Source organism: Pimephales promelas, chromosome 11, assembly GCF_988280905.1.
Source record: "Pimephales promelas chromosome 11, fPimPro1.hap1.1, whole genome shotgun sequence".
Classification (NCBI taxonomy): domain Eukaryota; kingdom Metazoa; phylum Chordata; class Actinopteri; order Cypriniformes; family Leuciscidae; genus Pimephales; species Pimephales promelas.
This window is the reverse complement of record NC_142779.1, coordinates 10,933,450-10,947,964: the sequence shown is the minus strand read 5'-3', so window position 1 is coordinate 10,947,964 and position 14,515 is coordinate 10,933,450. Positions and strand designations below refer to the sequence as shown.

The window sequence follows — 14,515 nt, the reverse complement described above, 5'->3', positions numbered from 1 at the left end:
ATTTATAAAAACAACAATTATTATAGTGATTATTATTATTATTATTATTAATAAATCATCAAATAGCACAAATAATTGATAACAAAAACATCCACAATTATTAAAAATAACAAATAATAAAGTAGGAATAATTGATAGCAACAACTATTATTGTCATTTTAATATTAATACAAATACTAAACAACAAACATAAAAAATATATTATTATTATTATTAGTATTAGTATTGTTAGACAAAAACAAACATAATAAAATATGAATTATTAACAATAATAATATGAACTATTATTATTATTACTACATCTAGGTTTAACTCTGCAAAACATGCACAATATTCTGAGCCAAGCATTTCAGTAGACTACAAGCAATGTTCATATAAAAAAATGGCATTTGTTTAAATTGAAACATTACAGAAGCAATGTTTTTTGTCATTTGCATTTAGCAAATGTTTTCACATTTTCACTTTCCAAAAAAGCAGATGACAGTAGGAGTACGGAGTACCCAACGGGATAGAAATGTCGCCATGCAGGGGTAAAAGAGCACGACTGATCCTCTGATAACCGACTTTGATGTATCACAACGCTCAAACACGGGGGAACAAAACGAACAAAACGACAATTCACATGCTTGAACAAGCCGCGGTTAATCTGGTTAAGGCCTGCATTCATGTGCAATTAGTTTCAGCGCTCCATATCACACAGAAGCATTAATATCCACGCCTGTAGCACTGCTCAATTCGAAGTCATTTAACAGTCAAATCTTTGGAATTGTAATTTGGCCCTCAAGCTGTTCCTGAAGGCAGAGTGCATGTGTCTGTGTGTGTGTGTATATGAGCGTACACACATATACGTCACTTTGTGAATCATATCATCTGAGGCTCTGCAGTGCCTACTTGTGTATTTGCATGTTACAATTTCCACTTTCCATTTTTTAATCTGTGACCAGTCATTGTAAAGTCAACATGAAATCAAAATAGAATTTTCAGTATTTTATGCCATGTCCCTGGTTTTACGGAACGATGTTATTAAATGTTACTAATTAACCTGTTATAAAAATAACTTTGGAGTTGTTTGTCAAAATTACTTTTCTCCTTCGTCGTTGAATATCTAATTTGACTCGGAAATGCATGTTGAAAACAACAATTCACATGTACAGTATGTTAGTTTCCTATTTGTTTCAACTTCTAAATGCCTTATAATGTATAGCAGGTTTTGCACAATTACTTTCAATATCATATTTTAAATAAATGAACTACATGAGTACATGAAAGTAGCTCTTTGGTGACATAGCTGGTTCTGGTTATCTCACATCCACCTAAGCAACATTATCATGCCCCAGGCAAATCCATTCATAATATAGTGTGAAATTATTTCTGCTTCACAACAACTTCATGTGTCCTCCATGCAACCTTCAAAGAACAATCTCACATATGCAGGGCTTGACATTAACTTTTTACCTCACCAACCACTGTGGCTAGTGGTTTTCCAAAGTACCTAGCCACTCAGCATTTTCACTTGCCACAATTTTGACATCAATACCATAGGTAAAAACAGCCATATAGATATGTTTTATATTATCTCATAATTTGACAGCAGGACTATTAGGCTGCTGTCACTTTAAGACCTGACACACAAACCCATTATACAGTTACACATGAGTTTTCTTTCTCAACTGTTTACGTTCACTTAAAACATAACTGACTTTGTTTTCTCAGCATATCCACGTCTACCTATAGCGATGCGACTCCTATAACAGCATCCACATATAAGCTCCTTACCAGCAGCTATGGTGTTTCTCAGGAGCTATTAGCCTCCTCCATCCCCAGCTTGTCCTCTCATCCAGTCAGGATTTGGTTTTGTGATTTCCCTTCGAAATCAGACTAATTTCTCCAATTATGTTGTACTGTACATTGAAATATTGACAATGATATCTGCAATACATTTATGGTAGTTCTGTTCAGTTTACCCAAAGCAGGGTTTATTGCCGTTTTCTTCTTTTCGCCCAGAACAGAACCATCATGGCAATCCAAACTGAATGCCAATCATCTTTGACGATAATGGTCCTGACAGAAACAGTGAAAAAATAACTAAATTCAGTACTGAGAGGCGGCTTTATGTGCCCGCACTTTGGGTGTGAGCAAAAAATCTGTGGGAATGAATACAATTATGCGCAATATGTGCAATCCCACGCAAAATTCAAGTAACACCAACAATATTCTTCCGGAGCAAATGAAACGAGTGAGTGGAACGAGGAGGTGGGTGTGTGCGTCAACTCGCTGTCAGAGAGAAGAGAGAGCGAGAAAGTACAGCTGGTATCGTGTATCTATTCTGTGGAAAATTAGTATTGGAAGCCTTTCAGATATTTCAGTAGGCTATCGATATGTATCAAACTATTTATATTTAACACTTCACTGCACCTAGTTTATTATTTCAAGAGCCTTTTTAAAAGACTACAATTGAAATATGGATATATTATATATAAAATTCAACTGGACTGCCACTGTTACACGCCACTGCTGAAATCAACTCGCATTTGGCGGATTGGTGGGTGTTAATGTCAAGCCCTGCATGCATCAGCAAGCACACCTATTGAGAGTAGAAACGCTCAAAAGCAAAAACACAGAACACAATGTGCTCAATGTACATGTACATATCGACATATGTACGCACACACATGCACTCTTCACTGCATCTGCTTTCTTAATAGAGTTTGACATACTTAGAGCCAACTAAATGTACATCAAACGAGTTAATATAGTGAATAGTGTGTTTAGAGGTTTTTAACTAAACACGCTGAAGTGTTTATACGATCACTCAAAAGTTAGAGAATTTTTTTTTTTCTAAATGAATACTTTTAAGTAGAAAGGACACATTAAAATAATCAAAAGGGACAGTAAAGACTAAAAAAATAAAATAAATGCCATTAAGGTCAATTATTTTTCTATTAATCAAAGATTAAAAAAGTATCACAATTTTCACAAAAATATTAAGCAAAACAACTATATTTTCAATATTAAAAATAATAACAAATGTTTCTTGACCAGCAAATGAGCATCGTATGCTGCGTTCGAGGCAGGTTTTTGAGCACGTAAATCACGACTTCAAACCACGACTTTGTAGCATTCCAGGTCATTCACGCCAAACTACCTAGATGTAAACAAACCAGCATGGCGGACCTTACGGCGCATTTGTAATAATTTCTAAGTGATACTCCATGTTTATTTGTGGGAAACTGAGGAGGAAAAATAGCGCATGAGTCAAGATAAGCTGTTATACCTTTTATTTTACTTTATTTGTATATTTGAAAATGTGTTTTGGTATTAATTTATCCTTGCACTCAATGGACTGAAAACTAGTTAATGTTATATTGTCCTAAAGTGTATTCTCACTGTGTACCGCCTGCAGAAACCCTCCATCCGTAGGGGCTGTCATTGTAGTTTTGAATAGGTTCGCGGGCTATGTGACGTCAGAACTCGTAACTGGGAGTACATCGGTCTAGTACGAGTTCACGGGTGGTAAGTCACGGGTTTGACTGCCGTTCCAGTGCACTTTCACCGGTATAAGGTTGGAAAAACACGAGTTACAGGTTGCCTGGAACGCGGCATTAGAATGATTTCTGAAAGATCGTGTGCAGTGTTGTGCCTGAACGCGTTCAAATTTTGGGCGAACGTGAACGGAAAGTACTGTATTACTGCCTAATGAAAGTTACTGTGAACGCGTTCATTTGGTGTCTGTGAACGCACGCTCTCTCAGTTTAACTTCGTACAATAGGGTGCCAGATTTCTATAGATCCTTCAAGGCGAAAACCCGACTAAAACACACGTAAACAGGCCTTAATATGTAGCGAAAAAACACCCAATCTGGCAACACAGGCCACCAGTGAAGCACCGCGGCTGCCGTCGAGGAGGCGTCGTTTGATCGTTTAAACGGATTTTATGATGAGGTCGGTGAGGACGGGAAAAAGCTTACATTTCTGTGCAAACTTTGCCCGTCGATAAAATAATTGTTGTCTGTGCAATTGTTGTATATGGGCTGTGGCAATAATGATAATAAAAAAAAGCTCGTAACATATGGAAAAAAAGAACTATGAATGAACTATTTAATTTTTTGAAGTATGAACTATGAACTGAACTTGTTCATTTTAAAATGTTTGAACTGAACTTTGAACTAGTTCATGTAGAAAGTGAACTTTCCCAACACTGATCGTGTGACACTGAAGACTGGAGTAATGATGCTGAAATATATATAGATTATATATATTACTTTATTTTTTTATACATTACAATAGAACTGTTTTATACTGTATTTTTGATCAAATTAATGCAGCTTTTGTGAGCATTTTTTTTTTCAGAGGGGTGTGTGTATATATATATATATATATATATATATATATATATATATATATATATATATTACCCCTGAACAGCGCTACCAGCTAATGCATTTCTATCCTGAAAAACAAAATCTGGCATCTTGAGTTTTTCTCGCTACTTCTAACAGGCACTCTTAGGACCAACTAAATAAGGAATGATTTGTGACTTGTTGTAGATCCTTATAAATATTGGCATGATTGTTTCTGCCTGACTTTTTCAACCTAAATCTGTGAAAATGTGTTTGTTGGACAGTGAAAGGTAAGAGAATCATTTACAAATGTTACAAATTGTGAACAAGACGCTGCTGAACACTCTTGTACTCTGAGATGATCCTGAAGCAGAGCTTGGACAGAGGCCAGTGTGAACTCAAGCAAAGATGCTGTAGTGACAAGCGCTATCTAACCACAGACCACTGCTCCTGTTACACGCTCTACCACTACCTTTGCTCACATGTTCACTTGAGGCGACTGCGGCACTAACATGCACACAACCCTGACACAACCTTGAAAGTCAATCTTTTACTGAAAACAAGCACCTGTTATATTACAGACTGCATGTGCATAGGGAATAACTCTGGCTGTCTAATGCATAAAGCATAAGCTCCTCTTTGACATCCACACGCTGCAGTGTTTCTCTCGAAATCTTTGTGAGTCCGGGTCACAAGGGAGAGCCAAACCTTCCATACACACATAACAAAGCAAAATCCAAAACCAGAGGCCCAAAAACGTCTTTGTTTATGCATCGACACGACAAGGTGGAATTGAAAAAGGGCTTGCCGAATGTTATTCAGAGGAGGGTTGAAACTGAGGAAACAATAAGAGAGCCTGTTCTCCACCTCATAATAATAATCACGGCTTTCATTTCCTGAAACAGGACAACCTGAGCTCTGCCATTTTTTCTCCACGAGAATGATCACACAGTTCTGATCTCTATCGCTTCCTGAAAACTCAAAAGTGGGGAAAACGTTTTTGGCTTGGAAAGTGGTTGTTGCTTAGAAAAGCAATCGTAAATGGCTTGATACAGTACAAATAGAACAACGATTGATAATAAAATAAAATAAATAAAATTAGAAGTTCAGACTACACTTTCACAGTCATTTAAAGCAGCTAGGAAACTTTTGTAATTTTTTTTTTTTTAAATATTAATTAAAACTCATTATGTCCTGACAGTAGAATATGACACAGATAACCTGAAAAAAAAAAAAAAAAAAAAAAAGCTTCTCTGGCTCCTCGCAGTGGTCCATTGCCACTTGCAGAAGTACGCCGCTTCTGGTCAGAAACAACCAATCAGAGACAGGAGGAATGTCTTAGCAGTGTCAATCACACTCCTGTTCGCACCGCGCTGATTACACCCCTCTCTTCTTTCACAGCGCGTACTGTCGTTCAAACTCAAGACTGCCGGTGTGCCGCAGCTGTGCTAATGGCGGAGAAACAACCTAAACTGCCAGTTTCTCGAGTGGCACCTGCTCATAAAACAAAGACGGGTAAAAGGAAAAAGACCAATGATGATAAACAAGCGAAAAAGAAAGAATTAGACAGAGCCAATTGAGCCGTGTAACATGTAGATAAAATGTCACGCACTGTGCAAAGCAATAATTGAAACCTGCTAATTTATTGGCTTGTCATGTTGCTGAAATAATATACTAGCAAACCTTATCTAGCATTAGGCCTACATATCGCTAGAATAATTACTTACATACTGTTACGTTAGTTACTGTTATATTATCTTACTAGCTATTTTTAACTTATAGAAAAGGTGCAACGCTATAAAGTTACAGTACATGTATTGCAAAATACATAATGATTTGAGAACCAAGTTTGTAGTCAAATTATGTGCAGGCCTTATTCAATGTAAAGCATATTTTTGATGTTTCATCTCTACTAGTGAATGTGCCGTAACCGTTTATAACAATAACCGTTTTAACCGTTTGTTCATGACAGGCTCCGCTGTGGGGGAGGAGCTGTGGAGGGAGTGCTGTAGCGCAGCAGAGAGCAAGGGGGTGGACCTGTAAATTGTGCTTGTTCAAATTTTCAGGCTAAGTCAACTTTTTTTTTTTTTTTTTTTTTCAAAAGTTAGCTACTGCAGCTTTAAAAGTGGCATGCATGATTTTGGGTCCACCAAAAGTCATTTAAATTATGACAGTTTTCCAGAACTCTCATCTGCCAGAAAAACAGATGTTGCTATAACAGGCTAAAACCAACAGAAGGCGTTTACATATTTTGGGGGAATAGACCTATAAATGGCTTTTATTAAAATGGGGAAAACAATTATATAGTCAATAGACAAAATTAAAGGACTATGTGAGAATTTTTTTTAAATGGGGTCAATAAGATGTTGGGTTTTTTTTATTAATATTTTATTCAGCAAAGACAAAGGTGGCAGTAAAGATGTATAGTTTTAGAAAAGATGTATATTTAAAATAAATGCTGTTCTTTTGAACTGTTTATGCATCAAATAATCCTGGAAAAAAAAATCATATTTAAAAAATCTGCATATTAGAATGATTTCTATGATTTATGACACTGAAGACTGGAGTAATAATGCTGAAAATTCAGCTTTTCCATCTCAGGAATAAATTTAAACAGCTTTAATTTGAATAATTTAAATTGTAATAATATTTTACAATTTTACTGTTTTTACTGTATTTTTGATCAAATGAATGAGGCTGCTTTGTGAGAATATGAAACTTCCTTTTTAAAATCATACCAAGAAACTTTTAATTGGTGGGGTATATGTTCTTACCAGTAATTATTGTGTATGATAAATTTGATTAAACAAAAAAAAGGAAACAATGATTGGTAAAACCTTTGAAATTGTTTTGAGTCAGAGTTTTGAGAGGTGCATCCATCTGTCCTACTGTGATTCTGACTGCTATGTTTTGTATGAAGCCTTTTATCTATTATAGATTGTTTCTAAACCACAGCCAGTTCATGATGATGCTAAAAATTACGAATGGGGAAAAATGCAACATTTAAATTTTTTATCGAGGACTTGAATCCGCCGTACTCTATGCTGACTGAAAGCAGGCTAACGTTGATACTGCTCACTAAGCAAACGTGTAATTGAGCAGACAGCCCTGTTTCCCTCTCCTGTGTCATCTGCAAATCTCCTCCGTCAGGTTAAGGAGGCTGAGAATAGAAGACATAAGTTGATATTTGCCAAATAGGATGTGCCCATTTTGCCTAAAGGGAAGTGCGACAAAATCATGAGTGCATAAGAAGTAAGAAAAAGCACCTGACAAAATGGACCTGAATGTGTCTTGAAAAGCATATGCTGAATTATAATTATTATATTATATTATATTATAGATTTACACATTTTAAAAAATCCGAAAATCACAGATACATAATTATTGATTTTAAGTTGGATCTATCTTATCTATCACAACAATACTCTATCACAACAGTAAAAGCCATAGTATCAACCCCCCAAAAAAGCCACATGAAATTCCACTCAGGCACCCACACCTGTGCTTTAAGATCTCGGACAACATTTTGAGGCATTCTCAGGAGAGTCCTTGTCTTGTCCCTGGAGGGTGAGACTGATTTCGCTGCTTTGAAGATTGATGTTGGTGTTTAAGAAGCCTCTGAAAAGCAGACAAGACCTTCGGGCTAATCTAGCCTTAGATGATAAAGACGCTCACCTGCTCGGAGCTGATAGCATGGCACTGCTATAGCCAACACTGTAAAGAGCAGCCACCTCTATATGTAGCAATACGGACACTTAAAACATCCTTATTTCAGCGGCAAGAGATGACCATCTTTTAAGACCTTATATAACCTTGAGTACAAAGGTTTCGCAAATGTGTACAGTGGCACTCAATCTGTGCTTTCCTAGGGATGTTTGATAGAGATATTACAAGGTTAATATTTGAGATGGCTTATGCCTTTTTAGGATAAAATCATTGCGGAGAAATTAGCATTTTACAAGAAATTCGTCACAAAACTGAACTATAACTGAATAAAAATGAAATCCAATGTCATGCCGTTATGCTATAAGGGAATGCATGTGATATGAAATGACATTTAGAGTGTAACAGGCCAGATAAACAGGGTCAAAGATCACCTCATTGTTTGCTATTCTGACCGAAAAAACAAAATAATAATAATAAAAAAAATAATAATTTTATCACAACTTCTAAATATTTAACAATTAAAACCATTTAAATAATTAAACCCTCTAAACATATGCTAATCCATGTCTGAAGAAAATAGGACTATCTTGTTCAAAATAATTAATTCCTGTAATAGGAAATTAAACTAATTACCATACTGTGGCAGAAAGGTCAAAAAAACACACCCACTTCAAGCCTCAAAACAACCTGATATTTCATAAAATTAGCATTAATTCATTGTAGTCTGTGCTGGCGTACAGGGGTTTGGCCGATCAGTGTGGAATGAGCCACTGTCAAATGATAAAATTAGCCAACATCTGGCTGATGGGGGACCCAGTGTGTTTACAACTGAACAGGCGACAAGGCGGCCGTTGGGAATAATCCTCATTTGGTGGTGGTGCTGTGGCGCCTAAGATTCGTCTAGAAAATACAGTGCATGTTTAATATGACCAGGCTAAGTATATTTAACAATTACGCCACTTGGTGTTCAGTTTCACCTTGTTTGTCTAGGCCAGTGAAAGCTTGTATTAACCAATGCATGAATTATAGAGCCAAAAAAAAAACAACTGAAAATTAAATACGCAGGGTCTTTTTTGTTTATTTATACATTTATGGCAAGACAACAGCAAAACTTAATGAGGTTAGTTGTCAAAATAGTGCTAAATCCCTGTCTGTTGGGGGGAGACCCTATTAGGAGATTCATAGACATCTGTACAAGACGTCTTGTGCATCATCATTAGAATTTCAAAGTGGTTTTGATTGTTTGATCTCATATCCAGAAATTATTGTTGGGAGAGTAATTATCATAAACCCAGTTCTAAATTTGTTTTCCACACTCTCGGATATGATTCATAATTAACTATACTGGAGAGATTACATTATTTCTTCCTTTTTCGGAAGAGGAATCAGCATGGAATTTCTCCCATTGGGAATTTTATGGATTTTGCCAATGCAAAAAAATTAAATAAATAAATAAAAAATAGCACAGCTACTCTATATATTACTTCCATCCTTGTGCCGACAGACTGAGACCGATATATCCCCATGATCGCAGCTGCAAAGAAATTATATTACATTTGGTGGAATGAAATGAAAATCCCACCCTCCCCCCTCAATGTTTTGCACTTTAGAACGGAGGAACGAAATAATGAATTAAGCCCATTTGAGGATATTGACTGATTCCCTGAGTGCTCACGGCGCCGTCCGTCCGTAATCTATCTCCGAAATAATCATTCATGCTCTAAATACATCAGAGAGAGAGAGGATCATAAAAAATACACCATCCAGCTCCATTGATTTGCATTGTTAATTTCCCACTTGATGGCTTCAGAGAGAGGGAGTGATGAAGGGGCAGCAATGGCGGGCTTGAAGTATCCAGCGCGGCAAATATAGCCGATAGCTCACTAGATAGCCGCTGTCAGCAATGAGGCTTGACAATGAGGCAACACAATTAAGCAGCAGTAGGGAGTGGAGTGATGCGGCTCTCCATAAAACTTGTGAGATCACAACGTATCAGCCTCCACATAAACACAAAGCACAGCAGAGATAAAGTCTGCACTACAAGATCTTTATCAGATGCTACAGCCGGCCAAAAGCACTTGGCTGTTTATGGATATGACTGGAGCGGTGTGGGACAGATTCTGACATCATCGCTGCCTGACACCTGAGCTCTGTTGTGTTGGGCAGAATGTGAAAAATGACTGTGGATGTATGCAGCAGAAAGAGGTCCGGCTACAGCAGCAACAGCAGGGCTTGGCCGATATGTGACAGACCTCATAAATAATGAAGACATATCAGCTAACTAAGATCCAAAATACACAATGCACACAACACACACAAACAAACATGTAGAGCTTCCACTGTAAGAATTGCAGTTGTTGTGCAATTGAGTAGCCAAATCCCCATTCCTACTTACTCCTACTTTCTACTTTTCCCAGAGGAATTTGAATTACGTGAAGTGGAATTTACTGAATTACAATTAAAAGTATTTCAATTAAAAGTTGGTACAAGTTTCGGCTGGGTTTTTTTTTTTTTTTTTTCAATTGTGGATTGAAAAAAACAACAACTTTGAAACAATTGAAACAAAAAAACAATTGTGGACAACACAGCTACAGATAAATCAGTGTCAGGTGGTCACATTTTGGCCATTGCATCGAATCTTGCAGTTTTTATTCAGTGCCTTACGCCGCAAATGCTGCATTTTTAAAGTGCTGTCAAGTTGAAGGGAGCACTTTTAAAAAGTGATTCTCAAAAAAACAAAACTCATGCATTCTGTTTTATTCAGTTGCGCTCCATCTAGCTCTCTGAAAGCAAGAACGTGCCCTGTGTGAACGTCCTGTTATACAGCTCAGACCATTTTGTGCTGACCTGAACTGAAACCACCATGAACAGTGTTGACACAAATTGCTGTCTGAAGAATTGACTTGCAGGGAGCCACCGAGGAAAAATGAAAATGAGGTCTTTTTGACATGTACTGTATAGCAGTTACTGAATTTCAACTGGTGTAAAGAGTTTTGAAAATGAAGTATGTTTTCATGATCAGGGCTATCACTCGGGTTCTCATGCCAAACCCTACAATGAAGTACGCAGCACTCTAAATTGATTCATTATTTAACATACTGTAGCTTTCTTATCAAATCACATTGTGTTTCTAATTTCTCAGATCAAAATGGCTTTTTGGGCACTGAATGAAGTGTGAAGCTCTTTTTATTTGGTTTAAACTCTGTTATATAAATGCTCGACCTACAAGAAGATATTTGACGAAAAGAAAAAACAACAACTATGACAGCCATCGCAGAAAACAGCATACATTTAACTCTGATAAACCCACACTTACGCCTCTCGACATGCTTTCAATTACAGTGGCCTCGATTACTGTATTGATTATGAAAGGCTCGATGACAACTCGTTTGCAAGTTCCCATTTGCATTTACGTAGCCTCTAAAATGACACACAAACTAAGAAATAAAGTGAGAAAAGGTGGCATGTGGCTTTTAGACGAATAAATCACACTAATCCATCCCTTTTACATGAGCCCCACGAGGGTTAATTGGTTTGTGAAGATGGGTAATGAAGGAAAATGGTGGTGTTTATTGTTGTGCCTCTCTCATTAAAAGGCAGCAGTTCGGCTGGCATGCGAGTGACATTTACACACCCATCAGACACTGGGAGGAATCCGTTATAAAATGAGCAATTTTACCCTGTGTCCTCCCATCTGGGCACAGTAACTCCACATGACAGTGAGTTTCATAAACTATAATGAGGTTAAAGTCATAAGACGGTTTAGAAAGATCAACCATACCCAGGAGCATCATGAGAGGTCACAGATGGTAAAAGCAATAACATCCTTGCGAATACAAACCTGCAAATGCATATGCATATGGCCATTCAAACACATTGAAGCTAAATTGCCTTTCATTGGTTGCACAAAATGCAAACTGAAAAGACCCGGCCCAAACTCCTGCTATTGGTTGAGCCATAGTATTAAACACTTCAGCTCTAAACCTGAAATCATGGGCAACATAAAGAAACCGCAGGCAATAGCCAATACAAGAATGGACATGTCAATGAGCACAGGAAGTGCTAATGTTCAGATGTTACCTCTCTCCTGCGTGATGCCCAGCACGTCTGTTTGACTTTCCAAACCACAGCAGCAACCAGCAGCAGGGACAGGAAACAGCTGGAGACAAGACACATGGAAAATCAATAGATCAGTCAATCAAATAAGATTCATGAGTTCGTAATTGCTTTTGTGGATAACATTCCACTAACCTTCTAGGCTGGACTGAGGACAGATGTTACATATTTGTATTTCAATCACACAATCAATGATAAACAAGTTCATCCAGCATGAAAGAATCAATGCCGTATGGAACAGACCGTTACGTCAATCATTTACGCAATACCGTCCAGTGCAGTGAAAAACAAGCACATCTGCACTGCAACAGGTCTGATTTCCTCTCGCACACATACACAGACTGCTCATTGGCTATTTTCAGCAATTTAGATGATGTGTGACGTTGTAGAAAGTCGACCTTGAGAATAAATGGTTGGTGTGAAAGAACATCTAAAAGCAGAAATCCCTCTTTGTGTTTTACTTACAATTGGCAGAAGGGGATACATGCATGGAACTAAAGTAAAAGGAAAAACATTCGGTGGTCATACAATACACAATCTATTTGGTTGCTGTTGTTTTTATCCTCGGTTCACGGCCAGCACCTGCTGCTGAAGTATGATAAAGCACCGGTGAACAAATGTCAGAATGTGTGCCTGCAATGTGGGAGGATTGAGTAACTAACTAACTCTCTCTCTCTCTCTCTCTCTCTCTCTCTCTCTCTCTCTCTCTCTCTCTCTCTCTCTCTCTCTCTCTCTCTCTCTCTCTCTCTCTCTCTCTCTCTCTCTCTCTCTCTCTCTCTCTCTCTCTCTCTCTCTCTCTCTCTCTCTCTCTCTCTCTCTCTCTCTCTCTCTCTCTCTCTCTCTCTCTCTCTCTCTCTCTCTCTCTCTCTCTCTCTCTCTCTCTCTCTCTCTCTCTCTCTCTCTCTCTCTCTCTCTCTCTCTCTCTCTCTCTCTCTCTCTCTCTCTCTCTATATATATATATAGTATAAAGAAATTAAGACCATCAGCTCTAAAACCTACAAGTGCTTGACTTTAACAAAATTGTTTTATGTCCTGTAATATTTCTGTGGAGCTGTGAGCAAACCTAATTTTTCAGATAGTTGTAATTGTCCATAATGCAAAAAAAAAAAAAAAAAAAAAAAAAAAAAAATCACCTGCAAAAGCATGTCAATACAATATCAATATTGGTGTATATTCTCATTTTTTCAAGGTAAATGTGATTTCTCATGTCATGACCCCTGTAAATGTTAACAACTTCAAAAGCACTAGCAAATTCATTGTGAGTATTGGAGTGCATTGTACAAATGTTATTTCTCATTAATGCAATTATCTAATCAACCAATCACATGGCAGTTGCTTCAATGCATTTAGGGGTGTGGTCCTGGTCAAGACAATCTCCAGAACTCCAAACTGAATGTCAGAATGGGAAAGAAAGCTGATTTAAGCAATTTTGAGTATGGTTGTTGGTGCCAGGCGGGCCGGTCTGAGTATTTCACAATCTGCTCAGTTACTGGGATTTTCACGCACAACAATTTCTAGGGTTTACAAAGAATGGTGTCAAAAAGGAAAAACATCCAGTATGCGGAAATCCTGTGGGCGAAAATTCCTTGTTGATGCTAGAGGTCAGAGGAGAATGGGCCGACTGATTCAAGCTGATAAAAGAGCAACTTTGACTGAAATAACCACTAGTTACAACAGAGGAATGCAGCAAAGCATTTGTGAAGCCACAACACGCACAACCTTGAGGCGGATGGGCTACAACAGCAGAATACCACTCATCTCCACTACAAATAGGAAAAAGAGGCTACAATTAGCAAGAGCTCATGACAATGAGTTCACTCTACTAAAATGGCCCCCACAGTCACCAGATCTCAACCCAATACAGCATCTTTAGGATGTGGTGGAACGGGAGCTTCGGGCCCTGGATGTGCATCCCACAAATCTCCATCAACTGCAAGATGCTATCCTATCAATATGGGCCAACATTTCAAAAGAATGCTTTCAGCACCTTGTTGAATCATTGACATGTAGAATTAAGGCGAAAGAGGGTCAAACACAGTATTAGTATGGTGTTCCTAATAATCCTTTAGGTGAGTGCATATGGTAATCAAAGGGGTGTGGAGCTTAACAAAGGGTCAAAATACTGACATGAACATCAGAGGAACAGGGGGCAACTGGGGACAATGTCATCTAGCCATCATTCATATTCAAACAGAGCCTCCATTCAGCCAGCATGATTACAAATACATACCATCAACTCCATAGAGACACTGCCTAGAGGAAGAATGTTCATTCTCAAATTAGACAATCTGAGGCTTTGTGAGGCTCTGCAAAAATATGGAATGTATAATATAAGTATATGGGGTATTATACGATGAATTTGCACCATGGGAAGGGTTTAAATCCTAAGGCAAG

At 37.7% G+C, this 14,515-nt stretch overlaps 1 protein-coding gene across 3 annotated transcripts in view; it reads right to left on the bottom strand.

Moving 5' to 3' along the window:
• The window catches only part of atrnl1a (attractin like 1a), a 207,578-nt gene that overhangs the window by 68,184 nt on the left and 124,879 nt on the right, over window positions 1–14,515 (bottom strand). For all 3 annotated transcript variants that reach the window (XM_089116952.1, XM_089116951.1, XM_039672737.2), the window contains one exon: window positions 12,086–12,164. In XM_089116952.1, the coding sequence (XP_088973078.1) occupies window positions 12,086–12,164 (79 nt within the window). The remainder of the gene's footprint in view (window positions 1–12,085; window positions 12,165–14,515) is intronic.